Source organism: Stegostoma tigrinum, chromosome 18 (genome assembly GCF_030684315.1).
Source record: "Stegostoma tigrinum isolate sSteTig4 chromosome 18, sSteTig4.hap1, whole genome shotgun sequence".
Lineage (NCBI taxonomy): Eukaryota > Metazoa > Chordata > Chondrichthyes > Orectolobiformes > Stegostomatidae > Stegostoma > Stegostoma tigrinum.
In genome coordinates, this window is record NC_081371.1 from 47947680 (window position 1) to 47965071 (window position 17392).

The window sequence follows — 17392 nt, forward strand, 5'->3', positions numbered from 1 at the left end:
GGTGCTACAGATGATCACATGAATATTATAACAAGAATAAACAATCTTTAAAAAAATTGAAATGATTTTACCATCACGGAAAAATATGACGTTCCTTTGCAAGTTGAAGAGCTCGTGCATTAAACAGGAAATCCTGGACTTCACATTTCAGTACTGCTCTTCCTCTTCTTCCAAAGGATGGCTTCCATTTTCTTTAAAAAGAGCTGATTTGTGGTGTGATGATAACTGATCTGATACTACATTAGAGGATTAAACGTTCTCATCGAGTCAACCGCGTTAAATTTTAAGGGTTTCGTTACTTAATGGCAGTGCCGTATCTTCCATCCAGCTTTAAGTCCCACCTACTCTCAAGGTGTCACGTGTCTGAATCAGGATGATTTTTTAAAAAAAATCAAAATTATTTTTGTCGGGTAAGAGAGGGTGCTTGGTAGCAATGATTAGCTGTTCCAAACCAAGTTTATAATCCTAATTCCCAGGTTCAAATTTTTTTCGTAGATTTTTGAAGTGACAATTTGTGGGTGGTGCTCAACACCACGGCCTCTCTGCCGGGAAAAAAAAAGTGACTCGCAACATCTGGATTTAGATGCAGTTTTTCAGTAAAAAGCATAGTTAGACTTTGCTGTTGCTGAGCCTTTGATTGAACAGCGCAGGAGACGCAGGCTGTGACTGTGTTAGGTTTCTCGCCCATGAGATCAGAATGGATCACAAACCCCTGCGTTTAATTGCAGCAGCTGATAGTAATATGGGGATTGGCATTTCTGGAAATTTGCCCTGGCGCCTACCGTGAGTTTTCACTGTGATAACCAAACTAAACGTTTCGATAGTTTTATTTTGTACCTTCACTACACTCACAGAGCGGGGGTCGGGGAGAGAAGGGGAAGAGACCTGTACGTGGGCTTTCGCAATTGGATATGGAGGGAATTGTCAGAGTGGATATTGTTTTCCGGAAATATTAAATACATTTTGGGTCCATGATGTTATTAATCTTCCCCCGTGGCCTCCCGGAAGAAGAAATATCAATTAGAATGAGGAATTTGGACTTTGCAGATTTAAACTTAAATCCATTCTCTCTTTGCATTGGAATTTAGTGGTCTTTGCCACTGTTAATAGTGGCAACTTTAACTGTTAAGAGTCAGACACTTAAGAGGGCTCCAGCTCTCTTACCTGATTGTTAGCCAGGACACGTTACTGGGTTAAAACCTCCAACTCTAATAACATTTTATTGCCTTAAGCAGCCTGTGTAAAATCTATGCTTTATTTTTTTAAAAATCGTGTCTATTTTTTGCATAATGTTACACTTGATTGTAAACCTTCTCGTGATAAAGTTGCCCTATTAATCTTTCACTGTTGACACTCGTACCATTCCCACCAAGATGGATTTGATGGTAGAACTGCAAGGATGTCAGAGCTTCGACCAAATATATTCTTGTCTCAGACTGAACCTGTGAAAAGCTGACAGTGCTGTATGCAGGTGTGGCTGTTTGCTATGACCTCAGTCCAGATTGCCAAATTTATGTTATGATCTTGTTAGGGACTACTAATGTTTTAACTGTAGGCAAAGTGTGAGAACAAGCCCCAGTTTTGAACAAACAATGATAAACTTTACTACACACAAAACAATAATACAAACAACAATACATGTGTGACTTATTTATAACACCCAGAATTAAGAACAAAGAACAAAGAAAATTACAGCACAGGAACAGGCCTTTTGGCCCTCCAAGCCTGTGCTGATCAAGATCCTCTGTCTAACCTGTCATCTATTTTCTAACGGTCTGTGTCCATTTGCTCCTTGCCCATTCATGTATCTGTCCAAATATATCTTAAAAGATGCTAATGTGTCTGCGTCTACCACCTCCACTGGCAACGCGTTCCAGGCACCCACCACCCTCTGTGTAAAGAACTTTCCACGCATATCTCCCTTAAACTTGCCTCCTCTCACTTTGAACTCATGACCCCTTGTAATTGAGTCCCCCACTCTGGGGAAAAAGCTTTTTGCTATCCACCCTGTCTATACTCCTCATGATTTTGTAGACCTCAATCAGGTCCCCCTCAATCTCCGTCTTTCTAATGAAAATAATCCTAATCTACTCAACCTCTCTTCATAGCTAGCACCTTCCATACCAGGCAACATCCTGGTGAACCTCCTCTGCACTCCCTCCAAAGCATCCACATCCTTTTGGTAATGTGGCGACCAGAACTGTACACAGTACTCCAAATGTGGCCGAACCAAAGTCCTCTACAACTGCAACATGACCTGCCAACTCTTGTACTCAATACCCCGCCCAATGAAGGAAAGCATGCCATATGCCGCCTTGACCACCCTATTGACCTGCGTTGCCACCTTCAGGGAACAATGGACCTGAACACCCAGATCTCTCTGTTCATCAATTTTCCCTAGGACTTTTCCATTTACTGTATAGTTCGCCCTTGAATTTGATCTTCCAAAATGCATCATCTCGCATTTGCCCGGATTGAACGCCATCTGCCATTTATCTGCCCAACTCTCCAGTCTATCTATATTCTGCTGTAATCTCTGACAGTCCCCTTCACTATCAGCTACTCCACCAATCTTAGTGTCATCAGCAAACTTGCTGATCAGACCACCTACACCTTCCTCCAGATCATTTACGTATATCACAAACAACAATGGTCCCAGCACAGACCCCTGTGGAACACCACTCGTCATAGGTCTCCAATTTGAGAAACTCCCTTCTACTACTACCCTCTGTCTCCTGTTGCCTAGCCAGTTTTTTTAATCCATCTAGCTAGCACACCCTAGACCCCATGTGACTTCACTTTCTCCATCAGCCTGTCATGGGGAACCTTATCAAACGCCTTACTGAAGTCCATGTATATGACATCTACAGCCTTTCCCTCATCAATCAATTTTGTCACGTTCTCAAAGAATTCTATTAAGTTGGTAAGACATGACCTTCCCTGCACAAAACCATGTTACCTATCAATGATAAGCCCATTTTCTTCCAAATGGGAATAGATCCTATCCCTCAGTATCTTCTCCAGTAGCTTCCCTACCACTGACGTCAGGCTCACCAGTTGATAATTACCTGGATTATCCTTGCTGCCCTTCTTAAATAAGGGGACATTAGCAAGTCTCCAGTCCTCAGGGACCTCATCCGTGTGTAAGGGCGTTGCAAAGATATCTGTTAAGACCCCGGCTATTTCCTCTCTCGCTTCCCTCAGAACCTGGGATAGATCCCATCTGGACCTGGGAACTTGTCCACCTTAATGTCTTTTAGGATACCTAACACTTCCTCCTTCCTTATGTCAACTTGACCTAGAGTAAGCAAACATCTATCCCTAACCTCAACATCTGTCATGTCCCTCTCCTTGAATACCGATGCAAAGTACTCATTAAGAATGTCACCCATTTTCTCTGAATCAGCGCATAACTTTCCTTCTTTGTCCTTAAGTGGGCCACTCCTTTCTCTAGTTACCCTCTTACTCTTCATATATGAATAAAAGGCTTTGGGATTTTCCTTAACCATGTTTGCCAGCAATATCTCATGTCCTCTCTTAGCCCTCTTAATCCCTCATTTCAGATTCGCTCTACATTCCCGATATTCTTAACATGTGGTAAATCTGTGGGTGATAAACTGTGAGTTGACACCCCATGTCAAATGTCAAAAATGTTAGTGACGTGTGTCTTAGCAACTACCCACCCCTCAAAGTAATGATAGAATTGAATCATCAAATCTCATTAAACTTCATAGGGATCACAATTCTTCACATTTCCCAGTCTGCTAGTCTCAAAAGCTGTTCTGTCATGGATTGGCTTGATGACTGCTCCAGTTCTGGACTCCTTTCCTGGGTTTGTACTCCTCTGGACTCTAATTCTGTACTTTTAGTATTTATTCACAACATAACTCCAGCATTTTATATTCAGATTAACATCGCTGAGTTGGTCCCAACCCTTGGTTTTCCCCTGAACTTCAAACTTGGCCAGTTGCATCAATCAAATACTGTTTGTGAGCTTTTCAATTCACAATGCTTCAGCTGCCGAGAAGTGTTAGTTTTCGCAGTCTTCTTCCAGGGCCTTCATGGGTTCCCCCAATACAGAGCCAACAAAATTCTCATTTTCTCAGCTCCCCTGGACCTCTGCTGAATTCTGATTCCAAGACTTAGCTGCCTACTGATTCTTAGAACAACTTCTTGAATTCTAACAGCACAGATCAAACCAACAGGTTTTCAAAACCCATCTGGTTCACTAATGTCCTTTAAAGAAGGCCGTCAGCTATCCTTACCTGGTCTGGCTGACATACAACTCCAGACCCACAGCAACATGGTTAGCTTTTAACGGCTCTCTGGGCAATTAGAGATGAGCAATAAGTGTAGCCTAGCCAGTAATACCTACATCCTATGGAATTTTCTTTTTTAAAAAACCGCTGTTGACTCCTCACTGAATTTCCTGCACAGAATCCATATGGGTCAGCTGCCTGCCAATATAGCTAAATACAGCATTCTTAACACAGAGGCTGCTTCTGTCTCTGTTAGTCTTTGCCTCTCTCTCTCTCTCTCTCTCTAAATATTTCTACTTTTCCAAAGAACACGATGTTTTGTAAACGATGAGTGAACCAAAATGCAGTTGTACTTTTGACTGAAAAATTTCAAAATCACATGGTAAACAATCTGCATCCCAGACATTGTCCAATACTTCAAATATATGTGGGTCTGGTTGTTGACTTGCTCACCAAGCTGGATATGTCTGAGTAAGTCAACAACCTCACCCACAACCTGAGCTACAGATCTTTGCTAAAACTTTGAGTATGTGGGTCTAATGTCACTGGCAGTTCATGGATGTCCATGGCTGATAAACTGTTGACATGAATTGGTGTCATTCTCAATTACATAGTTGTGTTGATAAGAATTGTTTGTACTAACTATATTTCACCAGTGTAGCCGGTGTAAACATTTCAGTGCTCTAAGGGCCTGATTGGGGACTCCATAAAAAGTCATGCTGGGGATAGGCCAATGGCAAGTGTGGAATCAAGACCCAGAATCGTTCTGACATATGATTATCTTCAATGTGGTTAAGATCCCATCCATTATATCCTGAATATTCATTATATTGTGCACTCCCTCCTGCAGGAATGAATTTAATTACTTTCTTTCGAAGATAACTACAGTTTCTGATCCAGGTATGTCACAATACTTGCTGAGAAGTTATATAGCTTCAGACTCGTTATTCCTTATTTATTCCTTTGCCTCAGTGATAATTTGACTAGTTTGGAGTAAAAGTAACTTCCCTCAGTAAACAAAGCTGAACTGAAGGATGTAACCCATTGAGACTGCAGGTGAAATATTCCCATCTGCTGTCTGACATTAGAGAATTGGTTTTGAATACTGACATCTCCTAGAGTCATGGAGTTATTCAGCATGGAAACAGATCCTTCAGTCCTACTTGTACATGACAATCAGATTTTCCAAACTAAACTAGCCCCATTTGCCTGCATTTGACTGTATCCCTCCAAACCTTTCCTATTCATGTACCTGTCCAAACATCTTATAAACGTTGTAACTGTTCCTGCTGTGCCATTTCCTCTGACAGTTCATTCCACATACAAACCAAGTGAGCAGTTCAGCAACTTTACAAGTAAAATTCAAATTCAAGATGCAAATCAGTTAACATCTTTGAATTACCATTTCACTGACCATACAGTTAAGAATGTTCTAGATTGGCTTTTATTGATTTGTTCCGTGGAATCAAAGATCGGCAGGAAAAACTGGCCCGCCTTTCAAAAAAGAGATCATTCAGGTCTAGCAATGATATATCATAGAATTTCTACAGTGTGGAAGCAGACCATTCACCCCATCAAATCCACACTGTCCCTCCGAAGGTCCCAGACGCACCACCCTACCCTATATTCCTGCACTTCCTATGGCTAACCCAACTAGCCTACACGTCCCTGGACACTGGGCAATTTAGCATGGCCAATCCACTTAACCTGCACATCTTTGGACTGTGGGAGGAAACTGGAGCACCCAGAGGAAATCCGGGACAATGTGCAAACTCCACACAGACAGTTACCAGAGGTGAAATTGAACCTGGGTCCCTGGCGCTGTGAGGCAGCAGTGCTAAACACTGAACCACCATGCTACCCTAAATATATTCCCACAATGTGGCTAGACAGAGTAAATTAAACCAGAGGTCCCTTGATGCCAAAGAGATAGACCAAACAGAAAATAAGATATACATAATACATGTCAAGTTGGTTATACAAGTAAAAATCAGGATGAATGCTGTAAATTCAGGGGTCCAATGAAAAAATATAAATAAGCAAAGGAAAGAATGAGTATGAAAAGCTAACATGAAAAATGAATCCAAATAATAAATATAAATATTAAAGCGGTGTTTGAAAGAAGGATTAAACTGATTAGGGACCATGAAGTTATTTGTGGGGAAGAAACTGTTGGTTTTAGGAGTTTCATGGTCATAGTTACCTAACATAGACAGTCGGCCATTTATAAGCAATTTTTAGATAGTTTATTGCGATTGTTAAGGAGCAGCAGTTTAGATAGAATGCATTAATTAATTACAGAAAGAAAGTATACAACTAAAGCAATTAGGAATGGTTCACTGATACCAGAGGATAAACAGACCATTGGTACAGCATGTGTTGGTCTCATTAAATTTATGAAGGCAGCATCCTGCTTTCTAGCCAAAATGTTTGGTGATCCCTAGGAATAGGCATTAGGACCACTGGTATCTTGACCAATATTAATTACCTAGATTTGAGTGCGAATTGCGCAGTTTCTTGATTTTCAGTTGACACAAAATTTGGAAGTATTGAAAACACATAAGCAGGATACTATAGACTTCAAGAAGGCAGAGACCAGATGGTGGAATGAGACGACACTGAGGACATGAGAGGAAGTTGAAATGTAATGCAGAGAAATGCAGTGACTACTTATGGAAGAACAAGGAGAGGAAACAAAACAAAGGATACAATTCTAAAATGGGTGTCAGAGCAGAGGATTATCCATTTCACCCATTGTTTGAGTCTATAATAAGCTTCAACATTTTTAGACTTCTCTCCAAATTGAGACTGTGAACTTTTTTTAAAAATTCATTAATGAATTGTAAGGTTCACTGGTTGGACCAGCACATCCTTATTGATCCTTGAGAAGGTGGTAATGAGCTGTCTTCTTGAACTGCTCAAGGCCAGTGACATTGAAGGAATGGAGATATATTTCCAAGTCATGATGATGAATGGCTCAGAAGGGAACTTGAAGGTGGCGGTGTTCCCATGTATCTGCTGCCTTTGTCCTTCTGGAAGGTAGTGGTCAAAGGTTATTAACTCATCAAAAGGGTGATGACCGTCAGACCTATTTTCCCCAACTTTCATCCAAAGTTCATCTCAAATATAGATGCTACAATATGCTTGGAGTTTAGGACAGCAGCCAGGGATCCAGGAAATGCCATTGTTTTGGAGAACTTTGACGAGGAAGGGAAGGATAGTAATGGGCTATTTTACAGCAGGATTGATAAGCTGAAATGACAGATAGGAACACTTCAAATCAATTAATAACTGGAATATGAGCATTAAGTCTTTAAAGGTGGCATGGCAATCAGTAAGGTCTTTAGCATCCTACACTTTATAAATAGGAACACTGGTGTGTAAAAGGAAAGAGATTATGGTAAACCTTTATGAAACACTGGTTAAGCCTCAACTGGAGTAATCACACTTCAAGAAGGTTGTAAAGGTTTTGGAGAGGGTGCAAAGAGTATTCAGTAGAGTGCCTGGGGGAATGAAAGACTCCAGTGGATAGTTTGGAGAATCTAGGGGTTGCACATGTCAGAGAGCTGAGGGACTACTTAATCAACGTGTTTATTTGCCACAGAAAGCTGTTGAGGTTGGATCATTAAAGTATATTCAAGATTCTTAGACAGAAGGGAAATAAGTGTTATGAGGATAAGGCAAGAAAGTGGAGTTGAGGATTAGCAAACTGATGGAAATCTCATTGAATGGCAGAGCAGTCTCGGTGGGCTGAATGGCCAATTTCTGCTCCTACATCAATGGTCTTAATCATGAGGGGTCTAGACAGAGCTGATAGGAGAAAGGAATATGCTCTCATTGGCTGGAGGATTGAGAATCAGAAGGCACCAAGGTAAGGTGTGGCAAAAGAGGCAAGGGACACATGAGAAAAAAGTTTGTAAACAGCAAATGATTAAAGTGTGGAATGCACTACCTGAGAGTTTGGTGAAGGAAGATGAACTTGTGGCTTCAAAAGGGGATTGGAGTAACACCTGAAGGAAGAAAAATTGCAGGGAAGCACTGATAGGGTGGTAGGACTAGTTGGATTGGAAGTAGCTTGCATAATCATGATGAGCTGAACAAATGGCTTTTAGTTGAGTGACCTTTCTGTATTTCTAAGTTAAGCTGTCAACTTGATTGAAATAGAGAATGTGGATGTCATTTTACATTATTTCAATTTCAGGCAAGAAGAATTTTGTCATCTATGGTAAAGGAAGTGCCATCAAGGGCAATTTATCTTTGCCAAACTGCTATTGTGTTGTTTTAAGCAGAACTTTGAGGTAAGTTGTATGAGGCTTGAAATGGAGAAAAATGGGCTTACACAGGAGATGAAGGATCCAGCCTTCATTCTCTTTACTGGGAAAGTGATAACTTGAAGTCCAAGGGTGGAGCGTGAGCCCTGAAAACTTAACAAGGTATATTCATAAAACCTAACAAGGTATATCCAATGGATATAAACCTAGCCTGTCCAACCTTTCCTCGTTGTCAATGTGCCCCATTCCAAGTGTCAGCCTAGTAAACCTCCCTGAACTGCCTCCAACACATTTTTTTAAACCAAATGCTGATTTGGTGGTAGATTTGTTGGTGTGGGGCGATTAGCAGGGAAGCAGTGGGGCAGTGGGGGGTGTGTTGATACATAGTTAATTGGTTAAGTGTTGGCTATTTTCACCTCAGCTGTTAAACAACAGCCCATTGCTAACCTTCCGTTCCTTGTCAAAGCTGTTGAAAATATCAACACCTCCTGGATCCCTGGCCCTAAATTCCAAGCGCAAACTAGGAGCCATTTTTGGATCTCAGATGAAAATTGGGGCTAAAGGTCAGATGGTCATCGCCCTTTGATATAATAACCAAAATTTACCTTCAGAATTTGTCTGTACTTCAGAGGAGAATGTCAAGAAGTTGACACTTGATATGGACTTAACCAATGGGTGACCTGCTCTGTGTCAGGGATTACCCTTATACGCAGGATTAACTCCCATGTTCAGATAGCACTCTGAGCTATTCGGGAATCTGAAATTACTGTGAGCCCAATGTGGTTCTACATGGGCAGGTTTTGAGTGAGAAAATCGTACCCATTGGCCAGGGTGTCCCCAGTCCCACAGTGAGAGAAACTTGAAGGGAGGACTGGGATGAACATGGGAGAGGTTAGCACTGGCAGATTGGTCAAGCTGTTGCTATTGCTAGAGGATATTGCTGCAGACAAGGAAGACTGGCAGTGTTTACCCACCTCCGGCAGCAGTAGCTGGTTCATTTACGAATATCCGAATTAGGAGCAGGAATAGACCATTTGGATCCATGAGACTGCTTTGCCACTCAATATGATCAGAGCTGATCTAATTGTAACCTCAAATCTGTATTCCCCTTACTCCTAATAACCTTCCATGCTTTGCATATCAAGAATCTGTCAACCTCTTTCTTAAAACTAGTCTAGGCTTTTGCTTCAACCACCTTTACAGAGAGAGAGTTCCAAAGAGTCATGACCCTTTGAGGCAAAATCTTTGCCTAATCTGTCTTTTAAGCAGTGACCCTTAGTTCTAGATTTTTCCACATCTTCTCCACATCCACCCTGTCAAGACCTTTCAGGATTTTGTAGTTTCAGTTAAGTTGCCTCTCTCTCTTCTGCGCTCCAATGGATATAAACCTAGCCTGTCCAACCTTCCCTTGTTGTCAATATGCCCCATTCCAAGTGTCAGCCTAGTAAACCTCTCTGAACTGCCTCCAACATGTTTTTTAAACCAAATGCTGATTTGGTGGTAGATTTGTTCGTGTGGGGCGATTAGCAGGGAAGCAGTGGGGCAGTGGGGAGTGTGTTGATGCGAGAAAGGGGTTAGAGCATTCAGTGGATGTCAAGTTGTACCCCTGGTGAGGCCAAAGCCTGTCAAGTGCCTGGTATCTACAAGGTCTTTCATATTCACTCCCCCTTTCCACTGAGTGTGGTGAACCACCTAGTACTGGGCTTTCCCTCCACGATGATGGCCAGGCATTTCTTAACAGGTTTGATCTTTCATAAAGTAAAGAGGTCTGCTGAAGATGGAGCTGCCCTGATTAACTGAGCAAGTCAGTTTGATCGGATCAGCTGGTTCATCATCATCAGCAAGTGCCAACTTGGAACTCAAAGCTGCACCTAACCCATGACACTATACTAGTGTATAGCAAGCCCAGAGTCATAATAAGTTCCAGTCTACTGTGGAACAATACCCAGAATCAAACCCCAGCAAGGATTGAAGTATTGGAGAAGTGCAGATTGGAGAATTTTAACAAGAAGTGAAAATAAATGACAGGAAATTTGATCAGAGATAATGGGAACTGCAGATGTTGGAGAATCCAAGATAAAGTGTGAAGCTGGATGAACACAGCAGGCCAAGCAGCATCTCAGGAGCACAAAGGCTGACGTTTCAGGCCTAGCCCCTTCATCAGAGGGTCCTGCCCCACCGAACTCATCTCCACCTATCTGGACTCCATTTTCTCCCCTTTGGTCCAGGAACTCCCCACCTATGTCTGTGACACCACCCACGCCCTCCACCTCCTCCAGAACTTCCAATTCCCTGGCCCCCAATACCTCATTTTCACCATGGACGTCCAGCTCTGATGAAGGGTCTAGGCCTGAAACGTCAGCTTTTGTGCTCCTGAGATGCTGCTTGGCCTGCGTTGTTCATCCAGCTTCACACTTTGTTATCTTGGATTTTCCAGCATCTGCAGTTCCCATTATGTCTGATCACAGGAAATTTAATTTCTTTTTTATTTAAAATCTCCCATTATTGCTACGAATTGTTAAATTTTGCACTGCACTGCAGGTGACTAATGAGGCTGAGTCAAAGAGAGAGTTTGGATGTGGTGCAAAATTTACCGGATGGTCTTCATTATTTCCAAATATTTATTGTTGATCACTTCAGGGAGTTGAAGTCGAATCAATGACACTACTATGACACTATACTAGCTTGGAGGGCCCACATATTGAACAATTGAATTGGGGTGCTGTCTAGGAACAAGCGAAATTATACCAATCTAAACTGAGCCAGTCTAAACTATACTGGACAAAACAGGTTCCAAAAGAATTTATTTCTTTGGTTGGCAACACTCAAATTCTCAATCAGCATTCATTCTCATGCCATACAAATTGCACTTCCCGTTGAAATTTGGTATTCTTGCACCTGTCCTGATGAGCTTCAGTAGCTCATCTTCTTTCTCAGCAAAGCTTTTTTTTATTACAAATGTTCCTTGTAAAAACAAAACCAGCTTATATCTGCTTGCTAATTCAAACAAAAATGCCTTTAATTCTCCAGACCCACAAGACTAAAGCATCTCCTACTTAATTATTTCTTCATTGATCAGAGAAATGAAAGTTGACAGCAAAATCATATGTGGCTTTTATTTAAAAGCAGGTAAATGCTTCAAGAATGATTTAAATTTATAAGTTATATATGTATCCAATAACAGGAGTGACTTTGACTTTTTTTTTGATCAGTTCGGTGCCTGAGAATGCAGACTATCTCTGCCGAGACCTGCCCAGCGCTATTCAACTTGCTTCAGAGCCACCTCTGAATGAAGAGATTGAAATTCTATGGGTCATAGGTGGTGTCAAACCCTTTGAGGTAAAGATGTGAAAAACATTTGAAACAAGTGTTTAACAGACTGGGTTGTGTCAGGGGAGGTGATGGCCTAGTTGCACTATCGCTGGACTATTAATGCAGAAACCCACAGAATGTTTTGGGGACACGGCTTCAGATCCTGGTACTGTTGACCCCCATCCCTTTATCAGCAGCTTAATACTCACCACTTTTTAACCATCCTTCAAATTCAAAAAGAAGAATCATGTTGGACTCAAAATGTTAACTTTGTTTCTCTCTTCACAGTCGCTGAGTATTTTTCACGTTCTCTGGCCTTATTCCAGATCACCAGCATGTATAGTGTTTGTTTTTATTATTACGCTGCTGTTAGGCTGACTGTCTACAGTTCCCTGGTTTATTTCACTTCCCTATCTTGATTAGAGGGTATACATTAGCTACCTCTAATCCATGGGGATTATTCTAGAATCTAGGGAATTTTGGATGACCAAAAATTGCACTTTCTTTACATCCACCTAAACATCTAAACATCCATCTTTACATCCTTTTAAAACACTGAGTTGCACACGATTTGATCCTGTGGATTTGTTGATTGAAAGTCCCATTTATTTGTCCAGTGAATGTTTGCCACTGTACATCAACTTATATTTTAATTGTTATAATGTCTTCATGTTTAATGAGTTTTGTGGATGTGAGTTTACAGAATTGTGGAGATACCTCATTCTTTTTTTTAAAGGGAAAAGGTCAACGGAAAACATGTTGGATTTTTCTTAACCAGGTATTTTTTTGAAACTGCATGGCTCTAGATAGTTACTGATCTTTGTTGTTTGCCCTCATCAGGGAAAGCATCTGACTATACTGGATTTAGTGGCTGTTCTGTTTGAACAGAGTTCTGCAAGTTTGGAGATGATTTTGATATTTCCTTGAGGAAGCCTGTAAGAAGGAACAGCTGTAGTTTCAGAAGCACCTTTGCTGTGAAACTAGTGTGAAAACTAATTGTCCTGTTTGAAAAACAACTGGAACACTTCTCAATACTACATTTTCTGAGCAAGCAGCATCTGCCAGAAACCCTGTATTTGTTTGATCAGGACCACCACATCTGATAGAATGCTAGACTAACATACATCTAAGTATTCTACACTTTATATTTTTAACTTGAAGAATTGATAATGTGTTGGCCAAACAAATCTGTGCGTAGAGCAATAATTCTCTTCCTTTTTTGGATGTGTGAGTGTTTGTGGGGGGAAATATTTAGAGAGGTAATCATTTCTGTTTTCATATTACAAACTGTATTAACCAGTTATTGCATCTTCATTGAATATGATATGTTTTTTGATACATCAATGATTTTGAGTTTATTGAAGAAAGATGGTTGATGAGTCCCTTTATTTTAAATCTAATTTAGGGAAAATGTACAGTTGGCCTTATTGAGAATTGGGTGAAACAAATGTGCAACCCATAAGTAGTAGGACAAGGGACTCCTTCCATCTGGGTCAGAACAGTTTTCCAATCGATCCGACCCAACTCACATCTTTTCATCTTCCTGTTTTCATTGTTCTTGTATATCACAATATAAAGCATTACACTTCACCAGGAGTATGTGATTGCTGCAATCCCTATTTGGAAACCAAAACAAATGAGAACATTAACCTGGCCCTAATAATTCCCAGAAATATTAACCTCTGCTCCATTGTCCCAGCCAAACAGGTCGAACTGGTTAGAGATAGATCTTTAATGTTGCTCTGAACTAACTTATTTACAATATTGTGAGCAATTATTTTCCACTGTGTAATCAGGATCTAATCACGTCATTGTGTAATTTGCTCCAGGAGAAAGAACCTCTCCTTATACATTTTACAGTAACCATCTTAAAGATCTTTTAAAAGATCCTGTGCTGTGAGGGGATATGATGATATTAACAACAGTTTCACTAGCCTGGATAATGCTGAGGCTCAGGGTAACAGCCTGGAGACATGAGTTCAAATGCTGCCACGACTGAGGGTGAAATTTGAAATCCATGAGTAAAGCTGGAATTAAAAGCTATTCTAATGTTGCCTGACTGGTACACCAATGGCTTTTAGGTACGGACATCTGCTGCCTTTGCTTGGACTAGTCTACATGTGACCCCTCAGCAATGTAGTTGACTCAACTGCCCTCTGAAATGGATTTTTAAAAAATTATTCATTTTTTGGGACTTGGGCATGGTTGGCTGGCCAGTATTTATTGGCTGTCCCTAGTTGCCCTTTAGAAGTTGGTGGTGAGCTGCCTTCTTTAACTGCTGCAGTCCACCTTCTGTGGGTTGACCCACAATGTCATTAGGGAGGGAATTCCAGGATTATGACCCAGAACAGTGAAGGAACGGTGATATATTTCCAAGTCAGGATGGTGAGTAGCTTGGAGGGGAACTTGAAGATGGTGTTCCTGTTTACCTGCTGCCTTGTTCTTGTGGATGGAAGTGGTAGTGGTTTTGGAAAGTGCTGTCTGCAGATCTTTGGTGAATTTCTGCAGTCCATCTTGTAGATAGTACACTCTGCTGATACTGAGTGTCAACGGTGGACGGAATGGATGCTTGTGGATGTGGTGCCAATTGAGCGGGCAGCTTTATCCTGGATGGTGTCAGGTTTCTTGAATGTTGTTGGGGCTGCACCCATCCAGGCAAGTAGGGAGTATTCCATCACACTCCTGACTTGTAGATGGTGGACAGGCTTTGGGGAGTTAGGAGGTGAGTGACTCACTGCAGTGTTCTGAACCATCGACCTGCTTTTGTAGCCACTGCATTTATGTGGTGAGTCCAGTTGAGTTTGTGATCAATAACTCTCAGGATGTTGATAGTGGGGCATTCAGTGACAGCAAAAGTGATGGGCTGGCAAGGGTCTCAGTTCAAGGGCAATTAGAGCTGGGCAACAAAATGTTAGCCCATGTTTCCAGAAAGAATAAAAGGATTGTAATGCTACTAATCACTTCTAACTTTCTGTTCACAGGAAGCCATGAAGCATCCAAACTGCGATCAGATCTACCTCACAAATATCATGGCTGAATTCAATTGTGACACCTTCTTCCCAAAGTTTGGCCAGGACACATTCAAGCTGCTTGATGAGTAAGCATCAAAATCTTTGCTTTACCAGAGATGTCCCAGGTCAGGATCACTAGATCCTTGGAAATGAAATATGGCACACTTTGACCATGGGACTTGTCATACTGGGGGTAGGGGATTTGAGGAGATGGGACAAATGGATTCCAGTGACTTTGAGCGGGGAGTCTCTGAGAATTAGTGGAGAGAGGGGCAACATGAGTGGCATCAGTAGGCTTGTCTTGGGAATGTGAAAACCGGTGTGGGTGGGGATTAAGATCAGCTGACATTTAATGTGTTGAGTCACAACGTTGTCACTCTCTGCCTTACCTACTCAAAACTCATCTGTCAGTCTTTGTCGATCAGCCTGCCACAGGCTTTCACAGAGAACACGGGAACCAAAGGCGTTGATGTTAAGATTGTATCAGAGATAATGGGAACTGCAGATGCTGGAGAATCCAAGATAACAAAGTGTGAAGCTGGATGAACACAGCAGGCCAAGCAGCATCTCAGGAGCTCAAAAGCTGACGTTTTGGGCCTAGACCTTTCATCAGAGAGGGGTCTAGGCCTGAAACGTCAGCTTTTGTGCTCCTGAGATGCTGCTTGGCCTGCTGTGATCATCCAGCTTCACACTTTGTTATCATTGATGCTAAGGATGTTTTTACCGAGTGCAGATGATATTTCGCATGGAATGAGTGATTTAGAACTATCTCTAGGAGAGGCTGGAAGAGATTGAGGGGCGATGCCAATCAGAACAGCATTATATGAAATGTGGAGTGGACTGATCGATCCACATTGCCTGTTTCTCCAAGGATATTCTGCACCGTGGTTCCATGGTTGAATCTTTGGGAATACATTGGAAACATAACTTTTGGGGTCGGGAAAAGGCTGGCAAAGTGAGGTTGGTTACTCTGTCAAAGACTGAGGGAGGAGGGAAGAGTAGAAAATTTGGCTCACATTTGAAAGGATTTAATTGAGGCAGGACCCTCACAGTGAGATATGATACTAACTGGAATAGGAATGGTTAATCTTCATACAAGGCAGGTTCATTTGGCAGGACAGTGGAACACAGGTATGCGTTTGAGATAAGGCAAGTATTAGGGCTAATGTTAAAATGAGTTTAGGCCCCATGCTGGAGGACATTATATTGAGAATTTCCTGGAGAATCTTCCCAATTGGCTGAGAGAACTTTGATGCAATGCCTATCTACATACTGTCAAAGGGCTTCCACCAAATCCCAAAATAGCTGTTGATCAAGGAAAGCCTGGGAAGACCCTTAGGATGACAGGGCTGAATAAGTTCTCTCACCCCGTTTGAGCTCCCAGCACCATACCCCTGGTATTCTCCGTTGCATGGAATTCCTGTTCAAAGTGCTCTCAATTTCAGAGGCATTGCTCCTCTCTCCTTCCTCCCATCTACATTCAGTGAAAAGGGAGTTCAACTATCTTGTCTCCACGCTCTGAGATTCTGTCCCAAAAATCTTTCAAATCTCTGACCTTCAAAAGACTCCTTAAAATCTGTCTTTCTGTTTGTGAAAGACTGTGGAAATTAGTTTTACAAAAGTGGAATACAGCTAAGAACATACGGATTAGGAGTAGGAGTAGACCGTTTAGTAAGATTTAATAAGATCATGGCTGATCTTATGGTCACCTCAATTCCATATTCTTGTTTGTCCTGATACTGTTTAACTCCCTTTATATTTGCCTTGTGGTTTACAAGAAGTAAGCATCAGTGTTCTGAGATGTCTGTGGCATTTCATGTAATATCTTTGTGTTTAGGTTTCCTGGAGTTCCAACTGAAATCCAAGAGGAAAATGGCATCAAGTACAAATTCCAAGTCTTTCAAAAAGTTTGCAAAGAATAAATCTCAATATTAAACTTTGTATGTGTGGTGATTGGAACCAGATGGATCCATTGACTATGAGATCTTCAATTTAGGGTTGTTAACCTGGGCTTATCAGGTCCAGGACATAAACAGGAGATGTAGAATCTCCTGAGGGACTGACTCCGAGCTGGTTGGCCACAGTCAGTGTACTGTGCACAGGAGACTGGCCTCTGTTGCAGTCATTTCAGTGTGGTTTGTATTGAAGTGTGATTTTTACATTGTGTTGATGTTTAAGTTTAAATTGAATTTCGGGGATCCTGAAAAAAAAATTCAAAAAGGGGTGCGAAGGGTCAGAAGAGATCCAGAATGAGTGAGTGATTTTGAACTTTGATCAACTAAAGGGTTTGATCTCCAGAAGATTCATAATCTTTAATATTTTATTGAGGAATTTAAAAAGTACGTATAATCACAGAATGATTGCAGTACAGAAAGAGGCCTTTTGGTCTGTCTTGTCGTTGCTGGACCCTTTGCAAGGGCAGTTCACTTAATTCTGTTTCTCTGCCTTTTAAAGCATAGCATTTGTTTTTCTCTTCTGATGATAATCCAACTCTCTTCCGAAGGGCCTTGACTGGGAATATATTGTTCATAATTTTGAG

General features: G+C 41.4%; 1 protein-coding gene across 1 annotated transcript; it reads left to right on the forward strand.

Annotated features, from left to right (window-relative positions):
- The first annotated feature begins 378 nt into the window (after positions 1-378).
- On the forward strand, positions 379-16789 carry zgc:153031. Its single transcript, XM_048548447.2, has 6 exons — positions 379-783; positions 5110-5159; positions 8461-8557; positions 11743-11869; positions 14824-14939; positions 16691-16789. Exons 1-6 carry the CDS (start codon positions 698-700, stop codon positions 16773-16775), a joined length of 561 nt encoding a protein of 186 aa, XP_048404404.1. The 5' UTR covers positions 379-697; the 3' UTR covers positions 16776-16789.
- The last annotated feature ends 603 nt before the right edge of the window (positions 16790-17392 follow it).